The sequence below is a fragment of the Corylus avellana genome, chromosome 4, assembly GCF_965113065.1.
Source record: "Corylus avellana chromosome 4, dhCorAvel1.hap1.2, whole genome shotgun sequence".
NCBI classification, from domain to species: Eukaryota; Viridiplantae; Streptophyta; class Magnoliopsida; order Fagales; family Betulaceae; genus Corylus; species Corylus avellana.
In genome coordinates this window covers 24,511,593-24,533,227 of record NC_142493.1, presented here as the reverse complement: position 1 = coordinate 24,533,227, position 21,635 = coordinate 24,511,593, and the positions used below count along the sequence as shown (strand labels likewise).

At 38.0% G+C, this 21,635-nt stretch overlaps 1 protein-coding gene and 1 pseudogene across 1 annotated transcript; both read right to left on the bottom strand.

Moving 5' to 3' along the window:
• Positions 1 to 13,433: 13,433 nt before the first annotated feature.
• LOC148586487 (uncharacterized) lies at positions 13,434 to 13,970 on the bottom strand. Its single transcript, XM_088515664.1, has one exon. The coding sequence runs from the start codon at positions 13,968 to 13,970 to the stop codon at positions 13,434 to 13,436; it is 537 nt and encodes a 178-aa protein (XP_088371790.1).
• Positions 13,971 to 16,146: 2,176 nt separating this feature from the next.
• Positions 16,147 to 19,402, bottom strand: LOC132178266 (protein ACCELERATED CELL DEATH 6-like; annotated as a pseudogene).
• Between the last annotated feature and the right edge of the window lie 2,233 nt (positions 19,403 to 21,635).

Sequence of the window (21,635 nt, the reverse complement as noted above, 5' to 3'; positions counted from 1 at the left end):
ATTCTCATCTTACAAATAAATCATAGATTTGTAGGCTTATGTGGACTCCATCCAAATCCAATGGTGGACCTCACAAATCTAATGATTGATTTATTAAATTTATAAAATGATATGCAAAAAATATTGACGTGAATCATTTTTCTAAAAAAAAAAAAATTCTAAAATATATGCCACACCTTAAACTGCTTTAAGAAGAAACCTAATTAAGAAGGTAATTAATGAATTCAAGAAAAGTACATATTAAAAGACCATAATTAATATATAAACAAAGACCATAGTTAATTTATAGAAAAAGACCATAATTTTTTTTTTCTCTAAAACAAGGACCATAATTAATATATAAACAAAGACCATAGTTAATTTATAAACAAAGATCAGATTTTTTTTTTTTTTTTTTTTTTTTGCTCTAAAACAAGGGCCATAATGAATATATAAACGTCCCTAAAGGGTAGTTCAATTAGCTGTGGATCATGCCTAATGATGCAGAGGTCATTAGTTTGAATTCTCCCTCTCCCTTCCCTTGTGTGGACATATCAAAATAATTATAATAATAATAATTAATATATAAACAAAGATCCAGACCATAGTTAACTTATAAAAAAAGATCATAATTTGTTTTTTTGCTCTAAAACAAGGACCATAATTAATATATAAATAAAGGCCATAATTAATTTATAAACTAAGACCATGAATAATATATAAGCAAAGATCATTTTCTTGGTTGGCTCTAAAACAAGCACCATAATTTTTTTTTTTTTTTTGAAGGGACAAGGACCATAATTAATATATAAACAAAGACCACAATTAATTTTTTTGAAAAATCGTAATTTGCATTCCTTTCATAAAGATGAAACAACGAATCTAGAACCCATTAAGTTCTAAACAGTATGAGCGTGGTACTCTAAAGTCACAATAGAAAAAATGGCCGATGGGATCTCATCTACCCATATATGCTCTTCGCCACTCTGGAGTCCCACCCTTGCGAGCCCATGCGCAGCTTGATTTGCAGATCGTCGCACATGTCGCACCATCCAACTCCTTCGCGTGCCCAGAAGCTTCCGTATGTCGTCAATAATATGCCCGAAGGATCTTAGACTGCATTCAGTGGCTTTTAAAGCTTGAACCACCAGTAGGGAGTCTCCTTCAAGAATTATATCCGGATCATTTCTCTCCTGGCTGAACTCCACTGCTGCCAATGCGGCCATTGCTTCCCCCACCGTTGGTTCTTGGATCCCATCAATCCGTTTACACTTAGCTGCACAAACATGCCCATAGTGGTCCCGGATGATAATCCCAATTCCCATACGTTGGAGGTTTTTGTCTATGGCTACATCCCAATTCACCTTAAATCGCCCAAAAGGAGGACATTCCCATGGCACCGACCCCTTCACCGTGTTCTGGGCACTCCCATTCACCCTCTCTTCTCTGCCTGTCTTGATACTCTGCATGACTATTTCCACTTCACTGACCAGGCTATTCGGGTGGATGAAAGCACCCCCATGCACTACAACATTTCTGCGTGCCCGTATCTTCTTTGCAACTAAGACTACTTTGTTGAAAACCTGCCGCTGACAGCGATCCCTCAGATTAAGTGCTACCTCCAGGAACGAATGGAACTCTCCATGGCTTTTCTGAATACTTCTATCACATGCACTCCACACATCAACTGCAGCTGGACATTCCCATAACGCGTGAAGCTCTGTTTCAGCAGCTCTGTTGCAAAGAGGACAACTATCTTCCTTAAGAATGCCCCTCCTGCGAAGATTAACCTTGGTGGGAAGGATATTCTGACATGCCCTCCAGAGAAAAATCTTTGCTGCATTTGGTATGTCTAGACCCCACAAATCTTTCCACCAGGGTGAAAACCCTGATCGCGTAGAGCCTTCCCCATGTTTCCGTTCCTGTCTTTCCCTCTCCAGGTGGTATGCACTGCGAACAGAAAACTCACCTGTGGCTGTCCCTCTCCAAATCATCTTATCAGGCTGCCCATATTTACTAGTGGGAATGTTGCATATGATCATAGCTTCTTCCTCCTGAAACACATCTTTTATTAGTGAAATCTTCCATTCTCCCGTACTTGGGTTGATGATATCACACACCTTTGCATCCCGTTGGACCTGGTTGCAAGGAGGGGATTGCACCTCATAAGTAGTAGGCCGAGGGACCCATTTATCTCCCCATATCGAGATCAATTTGCCATCGCCCACTCGCCATAACATTCCTTCATGAATAATCTCACGGGCTGCAAGTAAGCTCCGCCAGGCAAAAGATGGTCTAGTGCCAATTTTTGCCTTCAAAAAATCTGTCGAAGGGAAGTATTTGGCTTGAAATATTCGCCCCAATAGAGTCGTCGGCTGCTGCACCAATCTCCAACACTGTTTGGCTAGAAGGGCTTTATTAAAGGAGCGGAGATCTCTGAATCCCATTCCACCACTTGATTTCGCCAAACTCATCTTTTACCAACTCATCCAGTGGATTTTCCGGTCGTTCTCCTTATGGCCCCACCAGAATTTCTGCATAATGGAATTTATGTCCCGACATAATTCTTTTGGGAGTAAAAAGATGCTCATACAATATGTTGGAATGGCCTGAATCACAGCTTTCAGCAGAATCTTCTTTCCCGCCTGCGATAGAAACTTATTTTTCCAGTCATTCACCCTTTTCCTAACCCTCTCAGTGATGTGTTGAAATTCCCGAATCCGGGACTTCCCCACTAAGGCAGGCAACCCCAAATATTGGTCATAACGTTTGGCTGCTGGGACGCCTATCAATTGCAACATTTCATCTCGAGAGCTTAGACTAGTATTTCTGCTGAAGAAAACCGAAGTCTTCTCTTTATTGAGCCTTTGCCCTGATGCCTGTTCATACATTGCGAGCAACCCGGACATAAATTGCCAATCGCCCACATTAGCCTTACAAAAGAGCAAACAATCGTCAGCAAAAAATAAATGAGTCAGCCTAGGCCCCTTTCGAGAGGTGGGGACACCTCTTAAGCGACCTATTCTTTCCACTTGCTGTAATTGTGAGCTTAACACTTCCGCACAAAGAAGAAAAAGATAAGGGGAAAGGGGGTCCCCTTGTCTTAATCCCCTAGATGGCCTAATACACCCCACCGGTTGCCCATTAACGATGATTGAGTATGTGACCGTGGTAATACAGGCCATAATTAACTCAATCCATCTATGAGCGAAACCCATTCTTACCATCACTGCTTTCAGGAAATCCCATTCTACACGGTCGTAGGCTTTGCTCATGTCAAGCTTAACAGCCATATAACCCTCCTTCCCCCACATTCGCGACTGCATGGAGTGTAAGGTTTCATATGCAATCAAAATATTGTCCGAGATCAATCTCCCGGGTATAAATGCACTTTGGTTACTAGAGATGATCAAGGGCAAGATGGATTTCAACCTATTAGCAAGCACTTTAGCTAAAATTTTGTAAAGAACATTACAGAGGCTAATAGGCCTAAACTCAGATACCCGAGAAGGGATCTTGACTTTGGGTATCAAAGCAATGTACGTACGATTAATTTCTGCATCCAAGTTTCCAGTCCTAAAAAAAGTTAAGGCAGCCTTACATACCTCATTCCCCACCACCTCCCAATTATTTTGATAAAATGACACTGGAAAACCATCTGGGCCCGGGGATTTGAATTGTGCCATTTGTTGAAGAGCTGCCGCTATTTCTTCTTTGGTGAACTCACTAAGTAAGCCGTCGTTCATAGCTGATGTAACTTTCCTTGGGAGGGTATTTAAGCATTCCTCAATACCTCTTGGCCTAGAGGTCAGGAAAATCTCCTTAAAGTACCCGATAAAAGCCTGCTCAACGCCTTCTGAGGTGGAATGTACAGACCCTTCCGCATCCTGGACTGAAAAAATTGCATTTGCTCGCCTTCGCTGGTTTATGCAGGCATGAAAATACTTAGAGTTCCGGTCTCCAGAATTCAGCCACACCACCTTTGCTCTCTGCCGAAGATGTGCATCTTGTTGTTCAATTAATGCATTTACTTCCCTCTGGAGTTGGCCCATTCTCACCGTGTCCAGCCCACTCTCTACCTGCTGTAAATGTTGGATTTCAAGCGTTTTGGTCTCAATGAGCCCCTCGATGAGAGGTTTATTCGCTGCTGCCCATTTCACCAATTCCACCTTGCTGTCCGCTAACTTTTGCCGAACTGCTCTCCACGTCATTGTTTCTGGTGACTTGGCTTTCCACACCTTGGAAATTAATTTTCTGCACTCCTTATCCAGGTTCCATTTAGCTTCAAAGCAGAATTTCTTCTTTTTTCTCCACTGTCTTCCAATAGGTTTGCTGAATTTTATCAGCAAAGGAGTATGGTCTGAACTGCGATTGGCCAGAATCTCCACTTCCCTGACAGGAAATTCATCCCTCCAGCCATTGTTAGCCATCGCTCTGTCTAATCTTTCCATCACCAAGTTCTCTCCCTGTTGCATATTGCACTAGGTGTATTTTGCACCAGAAAATCCCAAATCATGCAGTTGACAAAAGTTTAATGATTCTCGAAAGGCTTCCATTTGCCATCTGGGCTTGGGGGTCACACCAAATTTTTCGGTATCCTCATAGATTTCATTAAAGTCGCCGACGCATAGCCAAGCCTCCGGAGAAAAAGAAGAAAGATGACGGAGAAGACTCCACGCCTCTTGCCTCTTTCCCACCTCGGGATGGCCATAGAACCCGGTAAACCTCCATTCCAAACCATTCTCAGCCAGTTTTACTATAGCGTTTATATGTCGTCTGCTATAGTTTTGAATTTCCACTCCTATTTCCATTTTCCACATTAGGGCCAAACCCCCACTGCGTCCGACATTATCTACCACAAACAAACTGTCAAAGCCAGCTTTTATTTTAATTTGCTCCATGCGTTGTGTCGAAAGCTTGGTTTCCATCAAGAAAACCAGTTTGGGTCGCTTCTCCTTTACCATACGGCAAAGGTCCCGAACTGTCCGGGGGTTCCCAAGCCTCCGGCAGTTCCAACTTATGATACTCATAATGAGCGGCGGGGCTGTTCAACAGCCACCGCCATCTCCTCTGAACCTGGTTTGGGAGAACTTTCTTCTCCTCTCCCTGTCTTCCATTTCCCGTCCGATTCACTCAAGTGAGAATCGACTAAAATCAAGTTTACAGGTTTCACCTGCTCTGCTGTGGTATCCCGCTGCCTTTTCTTCGCTGGAGGTCCCTCAGACACCGAAGGTATGTGTTGGGCCAAAAGAGCGGCAAGGTCAGCTACTCTTGGACCAGGTGAACCCATTATTTGGCCCACTTCCTTCTGCAGCCCAGTTCTAGTCTGTCCACGTGGAGCCTTATGGGATCCCTTTTTTTGGTTCGCATGCCCCGCAGCTGGCGTGTGTTTATGGCTTCCAAAAATAACGTCTCCCTCAGAATCAAGGAAAGTGTTTTTTTTACGGAAAGAAATCTCCCTATCAGGGTTATAATGTACCCCTTTAATTTCTCCCAACCGTTGGAGATATTCCCCATGATCCCCATCAATTTTCTTTCCCAAAACATGTTTCCCCTTTCCCGCTCCTCCCACTCTCCCAGTTTGACCTCCAGCACCATTTCCGCCACCCTCCCAGCTTTCCTTTCCCAGCTGGACAGATTCCCGTGATTGTGGGGACAGCTGCACGAAATCTGGAAATTCCTTCCCTGGCTGATCTTCCTGCAGGCAGGCTTCGCCAGGATAGCTCTGGTCACCATCTCCGTTGAACGCCTCCCACCTGGATCCCCGCCAGTTCCGTCCAGCCTCCTTCCTATCCCATTCCTCCTTTGGGTAGAGCTCTCCTCCCTTTCTTCCCCGTTCCCGCTCCACCCCCCGTCGAGGAGAGGTGGCACGTAGCCACGGACCGTATTCAAAGATGGAGTTTTCCCCCTGTTTCCTTCTTTCCTCCTTTCGTTCACACCCCTCCTTACCATGGCAGATCAAGCCACATCGGAAGCAGTATTTTGGTACTTTCTCATACTGAAAAGGAATCCAGATCTCCTTCTCCTTCATCCGCAGCATACGTCCCCTTGCAAGAGGTTTCGAGGTACTGACTTTGATCTTCACCCTGAGATACTCACCCCAACCTTCTCCATCTTCAGTCACGTCCACATCTTCCACCTCTCCCACGGAGGCCCCTAGTCTCTGGCCCATTTCTTTGCTCATACACGCCAGCGGGAGCTTATACATTCGTATCCAGAAGGCCGCTCGTGAGAAGTCCATGTCAGTTGGGTGAGTACTGCCATTAAAATCTTCTACCGAAAACAGAGTTCCCTCAAAAATCCATGGCCTACCTTCCAACACACGCTTTTTGTCTTCGCTCTTCTCAAACTTCAAGAGAAAAAGGTTTTCACCCATAACTTTGAAAGCCATTGTCCCCCTTGGTTTCCACCCCCGTATCAGTTTTGATCGAATAATCTCCTTACTTACGACATGGTCTGATAGGAGTTTTCCTACTAAGCACGATTGACCTTTCTGAACAAGGTCCTCAAAGGCTTCCTCATGAAAATCCACTCCTATCGTTTCCTCCTCCGAGAGGGATATCTTCCCCCAGATTGCTGCTAGTTCGTCCGCCATGATCCCGCTCCACGTTCCGTTCACAAGATTTGTTAATCAAATACGCACAAACCACATGTGCAATTCTCCTTCTCCTCTAGCTCAGAGAGACCCTAGAGAGAAAAAAAAAAAAAAAAAAAATAGACCACAATTAATTTATAAAGTAATGAAGACCATGATTTCTTTTTGCAAACAATTAAGAACATGATTAATATATAAAGAAAGACCATAATTAATTCATAAACTAAGACCGCGTGCTGATTCGCTTTAAAGTAATGAAGAATATGATTTCTTTTTGCAAACAATTAAGACCATGATTAATATATAAAGAAAGACCATAATTAATTCATAAACTAAGACCACGTGCTGATTCGTTTTATGGGGGAAGAGAGAATAGCCTAGAAGAAATTTCATGTTTCAACATTTTGCAGGCCAAAATTATATCAACTTTCTGTCTTTTCTGCCAAAAGTCTCATCCAACCTAAATAGTTTTGTTTGTTTAAATTCTATGAACCAAACGTCACGGAAGTAGGCTAAAACTAAATAGTTTTGTTTGTACATCCAAACATGAGGTAGAAGAGATTGACATGAAGCAGGACTCCAAAGAAAGGGAGGTTGTTTGCAGCATTAGAAAGTCACCTACCATTCCATTATATTCGAAGAAAGAAAAACTAAGGCTCTGAAATAGTTTATGTTAGAAAATATTTTCAAGGAAATGACTTCCTTGAAAATATTTTCTAACTAAATATTTTTCGGCGTTTACCGCGTGCACGGAAAATAATTTTTTTTTTTTTTTTCCTTCTAATAATGTCCCTATTGGGACCTGCTCGAGACCCCGCTGAGACCTACCCGAGACTCGTCCGGGACTTGTTCGGGACTTGACCAGAACCCACCCAAGACTTATCCATGACCTCCTGCTCGGGACCCATTGGGACTCGCCTAGGACTTGATCGGGACCTCACCGGGACTTGCCCGGGACGCTGCCGGGACTTAGCCGGGACTTGCCCAGGACTTGACCGAGACCTGCTCGGGACTTGACTAAACCTGCCGGCCGAGACCCACTCAAGACTTGCCCGGGACCTAACCGGACCTGCCCGGAACTTGCCTGAGACCTGCCCGGGACCTCGCCAGGACCCGCCTAGGACTTGACCGGAACTTGCCTGGGACCTCGCCAAGACCTGCCTAGGACTTGACCGGAACTTGCCCGGACCCTCCCAGGACCTCGCCCGGACCCGTACGGGGCTTGCCCGAGTCCTCAAAATATTTTCCAAAGGGACTTGCCCGGGTCTCAATCAAGTGCCGGTCGGGTCCCAGTTAAGTCAAGGCGGGGTTGCAGTCGAGTCCCAGGTAGGTCTCGACAAGGTCTTGGTCAAGTCTTGGGTGGGTCTCGGCGGGGTCCCGGCATGTTTAGTCAAGTCTCGGTCAAGTCCTAGGCGGGACCCAGCGAGGACCCGGGCGGGCATCGGTTATGTCCTGGTCAAGTGTCGGGCGGGTCCCGAGCAAGTCACAAGCTAGTCCTAGTCAAGTTCTGAGTGGGTCCCGAGCGGGGTCCCGAGCAAGCCCTGGGTGGGTCCCAATCTGGTCCTTGTCAAGTCCCAGGCGAGTCTCGATCAGGTCCTGAGCGGGTCTCGACGGGGTCCTGAGCGGGTCCCAAGCAAGTCCCAAGCGGGACCTTATCTGGTCCTTGTCAAGTCCCGAGTGAGTCTCGGTCAAGTCTCGGGCGACTCCTAGGCAGGTCCCGGTGAGGTCTCGGTCAAGTCCCAAGCGAGTCCTGGGCATGTCCTGGGCGAGTCCCGGTCAAGTCCTGGGTGGGTCCCTGGCAAGTCCAGTGCGAGTCCTGGGCAGGTCTCGGCTGGGTCCCGGTTCGGCCCCGGGCAAGTCTTGGGCGAGTCCAGGTCAAGTCCTGGGCGGGTCCAGGTCAAGTCCTGGGCGGGTCTTGGTCAGGTCCTAGGGAGGGCCGGTCCGGTCCCAATTAGGTCCCGGTCAAGTCCCAAGCAGGTCTTGGGCAAATCCGGGAGGGTATTTGGCAGGTCTGGGTGGGTCCCGTTCAAGTCCGATTGGGTCCCGGGTAGGTCCTGGCAGGGCCCCGAGCAGGTCCTAAGCGAGTCTCGGTCAAGTCCCGAGCGGGTCCCGTGCAAGTCCCGATGAGGTTCTGGGAGGGTCTTGGCAATGTCTGTCGATTTGAGAATGAGATGCTCAAAGTCGAAAAATGGTTTACAGTTTTCAAAACCGTAAACCATTTTCCGAAAATTAAAGAAGAATTTTCGGTCAAAAGAAAAATTTCCGTTGACCACTATTTTACGTCGAAGTAAATACCATAAAATGTGGAAAATCATTTTTTGGAAACCATTTGACGTAGCAGAAGGCTTGGTAACCAAAAGGTTAGGAACAACTTGTCAAGTTCTTTTTATTCAAGAAGGTCAAAATAGTCATTTTACTCTCAAACAAAATTTTTACTGTTCCTGTGGAGCCGGTGCTTTTATTATAGCCTTAAAATTAAGATAAAAGACAAAAACATCCACACAACTTTTTAAATTCATTAGATTTAGGAAGAGCAAATTAATAGTTTCGCAATCTAAAGAAATGTCAAAAGACAAAAATAACCTTATCTAACTAAATCACTGTTTGGGTTGCATTCCTACTTTTTATCGCCCATTCCTTTTGAAGCTTCCTTCATAAAAGACCAAAAAATATCTCTAAAAAAGTTTGACTCTTTACATAGTCAAAGGGCAAAATGGTAATTTAAATATAAAAGACAAAAATATCCAGACAACTTTTTAAATTCATTAGATTTAAGAAGGGTAAATTAGTTGTTTCACAATTTAAAGAATTGTCAAAAAAACAAAAAAACCTTATCTAACTAAATCATAATAAATAAAGAATAAGGGTAAAATAATAAATTTAAAGTGTAAAAAAAAAAATTACTGTTTAACTTGTATTTCCACTTTTTATATATCTTTAAGTAAAAATATATGTTTTTGTAGTAACATTTTATAATATATTTGGAAGTATAATAGCATGACTGCTGCAACATATAAGTACCATACCACTACAAGTTTAGCCATTGGATCAATCAATAATGATGTTTGCATACATTTTAAGTACGTCATTATTCCTTTGCAAGAAACTGCTAGTGTTGAAGTGTGTTAGGCAGTGAGTCAGTGTTCCCACTGCATTATTATTATATTTTGTAGTTTTTTTAATGCAATATTTAATTAGGAAGCAGACAAATTCCCTAAGAAATAGGATGCATCACAAACTTAGTTTTAATAATAATAATAATAATAATAATAATAATAATTCAGTCTTAATTTTTTTTTATTTTTTTTTTAATTTTTTCAATCTCATCCTACAAATTAATCATTAGATTTGTAAGTTTATGTGGATCCCATACAAATTCAATGGTGGACCTCACAAATCTAATAGTTTATCTATTGAATTTATAAAATGATATGAAAAAAATATTGACTTAAATCATGTTTCTAAAAAAAAAAAAAATCTAAAATATATGCCGCACCTTAAACTGCTTTAAGAAGAAACCTAATTAAGAAGGTAATTAATGAATTCAAGAAAAGTACATATTAAAAGACCATAATTAATATATAAACAAAGACCATAGTTAATTTATAAAAAAAGACCATAATTTTTTTTTCTCCAAAACAAGGACCATAATTAATATATAAACAAAGACCATAGTTAATTTATAAACAAAGATCAGATTTTTTTTTTTTTTTTTTGCTCTAAAACAAGGACCATAATTAATATATAAACGTCCCTAAGGGGTAGCTCAATCAGCTGTGGATCACGCCTAATGATGCAGAGGTCACTAGTTTGAATTCTCCCTCCCCCTTCCCTTGTGTGGACATGTCAAAATAATAATAATAATAATAATAATTAATATATAAACAAAGATCCAGACCATAGTTAACTTATAAAAAAAGATCATAATTTGTTTTTTTGCTCTAAAACAAGGACAATAATTAATATATAAATAAAGACCATAATTAATTTATAAACTAAGACCATGAATAATATATAAGCAAAGATCATTTTCTTGGTGTCTCTAAAACAAGGACCATAATTTTTTTTTTTTTGAAGGGACAAGGACCATAATTAATACATAAACAAAGACCACAATTAATTTATAAAGTAATGAAGACCATGATTTCTTTTTGCAAACAATTAAGACCATGATTAATATATAAAGAAAGACCATAATTAATTCATAAACAAAGACCACGTGCTGATTCGTTTTAAAGTAATGAAGAATATGATTTCTTTTTGCAAACAATTAAGGCCATGATTAATATATAAAGAAAGACCATAATTAATTCATAAACTAAGACCACGTGCTGATTCGTTTTAAAGTAATGAAGAATATGATTTCTTTTTGCAAACAATTAAGACCATGATTAATATATAAAGAAAGACCATAATTAATTCATAAACTAAAACCACGTGCTGATTCGTTTTATGGGGGAAGAGAGAATAGCCTAGAAGAAATTTCATGTTTCAACTTTTTGCAGGCCAAAATTATATCAACTTTCCGTCTTTTTCTGCCAAAAGTCTCACCCAACCTTGATTTCCATTGTTAATACTTTCCTTTGGATTTCGGGATCATCATTAGGATTATGTTCGTAAAAAATTATCTCACCCCATCAATCTAAGAAACTTACTGTACAGTTTATATTAGATTTCAGAATAGAACTGAAATAGGAAGAAGAAAGAAAGGTAGAAGACGATAGAGAAAGGAAGAAGAAGACTATATTGGCCAGTTATAGTACTGCAGAACTCGTCTGTGCTGTGCCCTCTTAATTACTCCTACATTATTATATAAAAAATATTTTTTTCTCTAAATTTTGTACTTTTGCACAATCTCAACTAATGAGTGCCGCTTTATTACAAATATTTTTTCTCTTTCTCCAAATTTTTTAGATATATAATCAAATTTTATGTTGATTTATTTTTTAAATATATTATTAACTTTCAAGTATTAAAATCGTCTATGTAAAATTTTATATTTAGTAATGAATATAACAAGGAGAAATTAATTGGGCTTGCTCCATTTTATCCTAATAATTTTTTAGCAGTTCAACTTATCGTTACTTTAGATAACCAGCTTCAAATATATATCATTAACATGCGTTTACAAATAAATATAAAGAGTCGTAGAAGACAATTGAATAAATTAGTAGTAGCTAGGCATGAATAAATAAATTACAAGTTACTTTTATATGTTTTAAATGATAATTAAATTTATAGAATATCTTCATTCTCTTCTAACTCTATAGGCACAGTTGTTTTCTTATCATTTTTTTCCCTATTGTGGGCGTATGCATAACAGTGAATGTTTTGAATAAAGGATTAAGGTTAAAACTTCAAACAGTTCTCTGTTTTACAAACTTCTCTTTTCCCCTCACTTTTAATTCTTTTGTTTTCAATTTTAAATCCTAGAAGTTAAATATGTCATATTCCCTTTTTTTAACTGCAATGGGAAAACACGCGGATAGCACGTCCCTCTTCCAAGTTGATGAACTTTGGGTGTCAAGAAGTTGGAGCTAGCAATTATTTATTGCTATATGTCAGCTGTCAAGAAGAGGTCTGCATTAATCTGAACGTGTGTGTTGCCTACATATATTTGGAAAACCGGAAAATTTCTTTCTTTATTCTCGGCAAGCAGTTTTGGCGCTCTTCAAATATATATGTTTTTGTGTAACATTTTATAATGGGTAAAGTCCACTTAATTTCATCTACAACCACAATGATAATTTATTCTCTAAATTATCAATTGCAATAATTTATTTTTCAAACTATCAAAACAATGATAATGTACCGCGAATTTTTCTAAAATGACGAAATTACCCTTACTAAAATAAAAACAAAAATATTAAAATTTAATTTTTTTTTCTTCAAAATTTTAAGAGTATTTTTGTCTTATTGAAAATTGTATAGGGTTAATTTTGTCATTTTACTAACATTGGGCGGTAAATTGTCATTGTTTTGATAGTTTCGGGGGTAAATTATCATAATTGATAGTTTGGAGAATAAATTGCTACTAGGGTGGTAATTTGAGGGGATTAAGTGGACTTTACCCTTTTATAATATATTTCGAAGTATAATAACATATAAGTACCATACCACTCCAAGCTTAGCCATTGGATCAATCAATAACGATGTTTGCATACATAGTAATATTTAGTAAGTACGTTATTATTCCTTCGCAAGAAACTGTTAGGGTTGAAGTAGCATCCATGTGCATGTTAGTGAGTTAGTGTTCCCACTGCATATTATATATATATATATATATATATATATATATATATATTAATGCAATATTTAACTAGGAAGCAGACGAATTCGCTAAGAAATATGATGCATCACAAACTAAGTTTCAATAAATAAATAAATAACTGATTCACGTTAATATATATATATATATATTCTCAATCTCATCTTACAAATAATTATTAAATTTGTAAGCTTACGTACGTGAACCTTACACTAATGCAAAAGTGCAGCCCACAAATCTAATGATTAATTTATTGAATTTATATTTTATAAAATAATATAAAAAATATATTGATGTGAATCATTTCTCTGAAAAAAAAAAAAAAAAAAAAAAAAATTTTCTAAAATATATGCTGCACCTTAAACTGCTTTAAGAAGAAACCTAAAGAAAGTAATTAATGAATTCAAGAAAAGTACATATTAAAAGGAAGAAGAAACTAGCCACGATTATGAGAGGAATGAAAAGTATTAAAAGAACTAAAAGTAGCCATAGTTAAATGATTTATGAGTATTTGTAAATGTTCACATCTTGACTTTATAATTTGTTGGCTTTTTTTTTTTAAGGAAATATGGCATTTCTTCATTAATTTGCTCAAATAACAGATACACCTTGCTCAAGAGCAATAATCTCTTTAATACAATCCGGTGGTTCAGAGAACCACTCATTCTCCATGCACTGTTGGGATGCCCATCTTGCCAAGACGTGAGCTACGTTATTTGCTTCTCTGGTCACACTTCGCATTTTCCAGTGAGAAAAAGAAACAGTTTCTGACTTAATTGCATCAATAATATGGCCCTTAGTGCTCCAGTCAGGTTCAGCTGTTAGCACCGCCTGCACCACGACTTTTGCATCACCCACGAATTGTATCCAATCAAGGCTCAGTCTGCGACAAAAACGTATAGTTTCCAGAGCTGCTATGGCCTCTGCAGCGGTTGGGTCTACTCCTTCCAACCGAGACGAGCATTTGGCCGCTAACATCTTCCCTGTATGGTCCCGTAGGATCACCCCCATTCCCCACCTTCCTTTCTGTTGATTTACTGAAGCATCCCAGTTTGCCATAATCCAACCCGTCGGTGGTGCTTCCCACTGTATCGAGCGCATAGCTCTGCTTGTAAAACCTCCCACCATGTGAGCTGCTTGATATTCCATAATTTGTTGGCTTGTGTTAATTTAATGAGAGGAATAATTAAGAAACTTTTTTAATTGAGAGCCCCTCGATCACCGAGCTTATAAATGCAGAGCCAATGTTTTCCATTGGTAAGGCATTATTGGGCGTAAGTTTAAATTAGGAAAACACCTTTCTGATTTTTTATTTGCTTGAGCAAATATGGCTGGAGGTAGTTGTAACTAATTTTTCACTGCATATTCTACCATATTGTTGTTTTATGTGCTAGTCACACTACAAAAGCATTAGTGTCGTGTACACTATTCATCATTTTTTTGTCACGTCACAATTTGGTGATGTGACAGTAGTTGACACGTCACTAAAGATTTTGGTAACATGCCAGTTTTGTAAAAAAAAAAAAAAAAAATCGAATATGGTGTTATTTTTTTTGACATGTCAAATTGACACGTTACTACTAGGTGACGTGTTAGAATGACATATCACTTAATTAGTAATGTCAAATCAACACATCACCTAGTAGTAATGTGTGAAAATGCTACGTTATCCTTTTGGTAAGGTATCATACTAACACGTTACCAATGCCAACTCATTATTTATATCAAAAACTAAAATATTTTTTGCTTGATCCACTCCTGGAAAACCGCCCGTCTCTCCCTTCTTCTCGCTCATCTCTCCCTGATTCTTGCCCACCTTCTTTCCCCCCATGACGTCTCTACCTCCCGAAAAAAAGAGAGGATCTACCTCCCAACTTCACAGCGCCGGCGCCGGTTCTTTGCATATCTTCACCTAATTGTTCACGAAAGCCAAAGGCCCCCCCACTTGAATTCCGATCATCCATCCACTTTCCTCTAGAAGGGTTATTGTGATACCCACCAACAGAAGATGAAAATTCCCTTCGTTCTATCTCCCCCCAGCCACCGTGACGACCTCGTTTTCTTTCTCTACGTCTTGCCGGGGAATCAGCTTTTAGCTAGGCCCCAAATTGATGAACCTCTCACATAGTCTGTGATCCCCTTCTAATTAAACACCATGCTTTCCTATGCTGAATGCAACCACATTGAAAACAGTATCTTGGAAGACGCTCATACTGAAACACAACCCGAACTGCCCTTCCTTGTACCTTCAGCATCCTTCCTCGAGAAAGGGGTTTCTTCAAAACGATTTGTATTCTGACCCGTAGGTATTCTCCCCAACCTATTCCCTCTTCATCCGTATCCACTTCCTCCACTGCTCCTACAGATGTGCCAATATGAAAGCCTACGTCCTTGTTCATACATGAAAGGGGCAGATTAATCATCCTCACCCAAAATACAACCTGCACGAAATTGATTTCAGACGGCGGCGTAATACACTCCCTTCAAAAATCCAGGGTCTCCCTTCCAAAACTCGTGTTTTGTCCCACGAGTAGTCAAACTCTATCCAAAACAGGTTATCTCCCAGAACTTCGAAAGATAATGTTTCTGTTGGTTGCCACCCTTTTGTCAATTTCGCCCGCATTATCTCCTTGCTCGCCATCCTATCCGACACCAATTTACCAGTCAGGCATGATTGCCTTCTATTCACAACCTCCACCAAAGATTGATTCTTGATCTACATCTCTACACTTTCCTCATCTGTAAGGGAAAGGTTCCCCCACCTTTCCGTAAGATCTTCAGCCATCCCCTTTTTTCACTCCAACAAAGCACCAGCAATTTCCCTTCACAGTCTAAAGGAAACCTGAAGAACGGCTAACTTCTCGTCTAAGCTACAACGCTAGATCATTTCTCTTAATTCTCAGACATACGACATATACATTATTTATAGAGGTAAATAAAGTTTAGTATGAAAATAAGCCAAACAAGCAAGCAATTGTCTATAAAAGAAACACACCTTGTTACATAAATTTGAAGGAAATTGTCTCAGAAGTACACGAATTTTAATTTTGAGACAAATAGGGCTCACGTTTGTAATTTTGAAAGGATCTAAATTTTGATAAAGTGACAAATTAATAATGCCTTTTTTTTTGGTCCAATTTTTAACAGCATAAATGCAAATTGACATTTCTTCATGTAAGTCCAGTATGAGTTTGCTAGGTTTATCATCATGCCACATATGCAAAGTTTTGCCTAGAATATTAAATAAATAAATAAACTAAACAAACTTCCACCGCCCTGGCTGTTAGTCCCCTAAAATGATTATTTACATATATTTTATTTGATCAATATCTTGCAATTCAAAAAAAGAGGATATTTGGGAGAAGGATGAGCCAATAAATTTTCCGAACACAAGGAGGAAGATGGCGAAGGAGGTTAAGCCAATGATACAGTTGGCAATGGCAAGATCCAAGGAAGGCCCTAACACAGCATATGTGCCCGTGACAAATGCCAATCCCATTGCCACCATGGCCCCCAAAATGAGGATGAAGGCCACAAAGACAAGTTTCATGTGATGCTTTTCATCATTAATATCCTTGTCGAAAAGAAATGGCATCAATAAGTGGATGAAGACAGCAGAACTCGACAATACCATAGATATGGTATCCGTAATAACAAATGCTTTGAAAGCAGCATTTCTCATCAGAAGTGCAGAGCCTGGGTGTGAGCTTTCTCCACTCACGAATCCACCAGGCATGGTAATACATGCAGCAAAGGTCACTGTTGCAATGAGTGTAGCCACTACCAAATGGACTTCGGTTGCTTTCTGCAACATTGATAACATTGATCTCCGGTCTTCGTTATGCATGTCTATGTACCTCTCTTTCAACGAACGATGTCTTGTGGTTCCATCTTCGTAAGTTCTTACTCGTCGAGGTAGTGGACCAAATACATACGAGATTTCCATTACCTGTGTAATATTTATATTTTATACCAGTATTACTGGGAATTTTTATATAACTTGTAAGAAAAAGAATACCTATAATACTTTTTATTGCAGAAGGGGATTTAATATGGATTTTTTATTAGGGTGAATTTTTCTATTAATGATTTATTATGGATTTTTATATACCTCATATTAAAAAAAAAAAAAGTGTGTCAAAATATGAATTTTGTTGTTGAATGATATCGATGTGTTAGACTTTAATTTATTTCTCGAAACTATTAGTTATCGTAATTTAATTTTTAGAGTTTTAAAACGTTAATTATACAACATTTTAGGATTTTCAAAAATTGCTCAAGAACCGAAAAACGGAAAGATAAAGCAATATATATATATATATATATATATATATATATTCAAATGGAAGATGGAAGATGAAATTATGTGTTACCTTTTTAAATGGATGTTTTACGGTTGAAACGATCTCCCACGCGTTGAGGTGTTGTTTGTTGAAGGCCATCTTGTCGACTCGAGGGTGACTAAGGAAATTGCTTGTTGATTGGAAATAAGTGGAATTGGAATAGAAATGAAGAGGTGTTTCCCCTTCGGTATTCTTCTCATTCAAGAGGTTGCTCAGAGATGGATTTTCTATTATAAGTTTAAGGATATCCTCTAAATGGCTGCTACCTCCTTTGATAGCAAAATGGAGTACATTCCAACCTCTGTTATCAACCAGTTCACAACAATCTGGACACTTTGATACAATCCTTCTCATTGGATAAAAACAACCACTTTGGGCTATAATATGAAGAGGTGTCCTACCCTTTGTGTCTTTCATGTATGCTACTTCTATATCTTTATCCAACAACAGGTCTACAAAGGATGAGTAGCCCATATATGCAGCGAAGTGAAGCGGAGTCCAACCATTGTTGTCGACTTCTCTACTTATACCTTCAATTTTGTCTAGAATTATTGTGATCATATCTACAGTAATTTAAATATGTTAAATTTAAAGAAATTCTAAATGACACAAGCAAGACTTGTCAGGAGATTGAATTAAAAGGCGTCCTACTTTATGATGATGATAATTTAATCTCAATGTAATTTATTATTAATGAACAATAATAAAACTCAAATTAACAATAATCTCATATATATATATAGCCACATTGTTTATCGGTCTATGCAAATAAATTGTATCAACTCCCTTCCACTATATCTGTTTTCATGAGTTAAACTGAAACAGGCAAATGCAGAAGCAGCAGAACAAGGAACACATCAAGTTTCTATTTAATTAATCACTTGCGCCTTAATTTAATTGATAAATTGTATTAATTATGAATGTCTATAGCTAACGTGGCTTTCGTTGCAAATATATATGGTAATTAAGTGGAGAGAGGACATTTCTTCTTTTAACAAAAGAAAAATATATAATATCTTTTTCTTTTTTCATGTTGATTAATTCATCAATCAATCAACAATCATCAAAGGTCTCTATTTGAAGCTAATAAGGTTGTTTCATCATTTTTTAGAGTGACTTTTTGTTGGATATATAGGTTTATACTCAAATCACCAACAATCTTAGAATTAGAAAGGACGATATTTTAGATTGAACCGATCAAATCGAGTGAATAGTAGGAAAAAAAAAATCCTCATTTGCTTTTCTCATTTATCATCTCTTAACCATACACGAAAATCCATAATAAAGTTTACTAATCTCATTGTTTATAAAAAAAAAAAATTTGTTATAAAAATAAGTTAGTTAGAAACTTGTAAGTTTGTTGAATTGTCATACCACACATATCAAGCATCCTTATATATATCTATCTCATGAATTCATTATTGTTGGTCTATCACATAATTTTTTATCTAAATTATGATAAAATTTAAAGAATTGAAGCTACTAGTTACTAAATTAACCATGCAAGTAGAGAACATTGAGAAAATAAATAGGTATAGTACCTTCATTATCTTGTATTACGGCAGCATGCAAAGCTGTCCTACCAAGGGGGCCCCCATGCATTGGTGATTTGCATTTGTCTAAAATCTCGAACAACAAACATATAGAGTCTCTCTCGGCAGCTATGTAAAGTGGAGTCTCACCAGCATTATTGGCAGAATATGAAAAATCAGGGTCTTCTTTGATCAACAAATCTACCAAATTACGGTGATTATAACGTACAGCCTCGTGCAAAGCCGTATCTTTCTCTTGGTTCGTCATCCTAAGCATTTCCTTTACTGGTTCAATCCCCTATTCAAGGTCTTGATCATGGAGAGTTTGGGCACAATATTTGATTAGAACTTCCACTATGTCACTATGCCCATACCTTGCCGCAATGTGCAATGGAGTTTCACCTTTGGAATTGGCTTGCCGTAACAATGAGGGACACATGTCAAGAATTTCTTTCGCAAAGTTGGTTGTTGATTCTGCTCCTGCACTGAGGGCTGTGATGTAAATATGAAGGATTGTGTTTTTATTTGGAGTTAGTAGGAGGTCAAGAGACTGATGATCGGTGATTTCTTTGAAGACCTTGATTTTGCCTTCTGCTGCAGCATTGTAGGAATTACGATCCATGCAAGTGATGGTCTCTGTTTGCTTGGGCTGATTAGTATTAACAGATGCTTGTGAAGGATCCATTCTTTTTACCGACTCTATAAGTATCTCTCCCCACAATGTACTCTTTGTTCTGCACTTCAAAAATATCATGATGAACCACGCATCAACTCATGTGGAACGCAAAATAGTAATCCAAGGAATTTTAGTAAGGAAAAAAGTACCGCGTGAAAATTAACATGTCATCCCCTTCTACACATTACATAGATTGAAAAAAAAAAAAAAAAAAAAAAAATAGAAAAGTATTTGGCTGTCTATAGAATAAGTTTTGTTCATATTACTCAATAACGTCTAATTGTTCGTCCAATTCCAATTCCTCTTAGAATAGAGAAAAAAAAAAAAAAAAAAAAAAAAATTCCAATTCCGATCCTCTTGGTCCAAATGCCCTGGGAATCGCACATATTTCAAAGGTACCATGCATTCAGTTACTCTTGAGTCTTGATGACACAAATTAAGCATGTATATAGAAAGGCGCTCCCGAGAGACCTTTTTATTTTTTATGTTTTTTGTTCCGATCTATATATCATAGGACACAAAAATTTTCTAAATTCGTTTGGAGAAATTTTTTTTCAACCTTTTTTTTTTTTTTTCTTCAACCTACTTTAAGAAGTGACAAATATCATTCAATATCTTTGAATTTTTCAAAAAATCAATGTTTGAATTCTAAATTAGTATAATGACAATAAATAACTGTTAAGAATATGATATATGAAATTTAACACTTACTAGAATATGTTTGAGGAAATTTCTTTCAAACTGATTTGAAAGAATTTTCTGTCTTAGCTAATATCAGGCATATATGTGAGTTTTTTTTTTTTTTTGGGAGAATAGGCATATATGTGAGTTGATTAGTTGAGAGTTGCATTCAAGGGATGGCTTCTAATCTTTTATGATTTTAACATCTCTTGAATACTCAATTAATTACAACAAATCAGCCTACTTGTATCCCTTTTCCCTCTTCCCTCTTTGAATAAAAATTAAAAAAAAAAAAAAAAAAAAATCAGCCTACTTGTGAATATTATATTTGTATATATTCATGAGTTTTAAATCCAAAACCTAATTATAAGTAACACAGCCACCAAAAGTAAAGGCAGCAGCCTATCCTAATCAGGCAACAAACTTCGATCTATCAGCGCACCCCAAAAGCCCAAAAAATAAATCCTAACAGCTGCATCCTAAACCCATATATAATGAACTCCTTTGTGAAATTTTCACAGCTAAACGCCAACAAAAAAATGAGAGAAAAAGCCCAAACATCCTAAGTAAAATGGAATAATCAATGGTAAATTGAATAAAAACTGAGATATATGTGGCGAAATTACCAAGTTGAATCGACCGGTGGCGATAACAGTCGTGAGTCGTGGCTTTCGTTGTGAAAGTCACTTCAGGCTGATATATATGTCTCGATTGTGAGCGACCATGGGAGGGGAAGAGAGAGAAAATAAAAAATGAAAAAACAAACCACTGGATAAAGCAAAAAAGGAGCGGGTGAGATGGTTATGAGTGTGGAGTAGTGAGGCAACGTTTGTTCCCAAATATATAGGCAAATGCTTTGAACTTTGAATTAAGGTTACACTTACGCATGATAATTAGGTAATGAAGAACAAAGAGATGTATCTTACACAGCTCGTATCAACTTGCATTAATCTGAATATTACTTACAGCTGGAATCAACTTGCATTAATCTGAATATTACTTACACATTGCATCCACTTAATTGAATTAATCGGAATGTGTTTGGGAAGTCAAACCTTGTCTACATATATATATATATGGAAAATAGGAAAATTTCTTTCATTCTCCACGTACCACAAGCGGTTTTCTTCAAATATATATGTATTTTTGCAGTGACATTTTGTAATATATTTCGAAGTATAATAATATATATGACCGCTGCAACATATAAGTACCATACCACCTCAAGCTTAATTAATTAGCCATTGGATCAATCAATAATGATGTTTTCATATATTAATTGTTAATTACGTCATTAATTATTCCTTTGCAACTAGGCAGTGAGTCGGTGTTCCCACTGCGCGCATTATTGTTATATTTTGTAGTTTTTTTAATGCAATATTTAACTTGCTAGGAAGCAGACAAATTCGCTAAGAAATAGGGATGCATCACAAACTTAGTTTTAATACATAAAAATAAAAAACAAAAAATCTAAAATATATGCCAAATCTTAAACTGCTTTAAGAAGAAACCTAATTAACGAAGGTAATGAATTCAAGAAAAGTAAATATTAAAAGGAAGA

Excerpts from the sequence above, each read along its gene's own strand:
- LOC148586487 (XM_088515664.1), bottom strand. The coding sequence starts at position 13,970 with ATGGTGGGAGGTTTTACAAGCAGAGCTATGCGCTCGATACAGTGGGAA.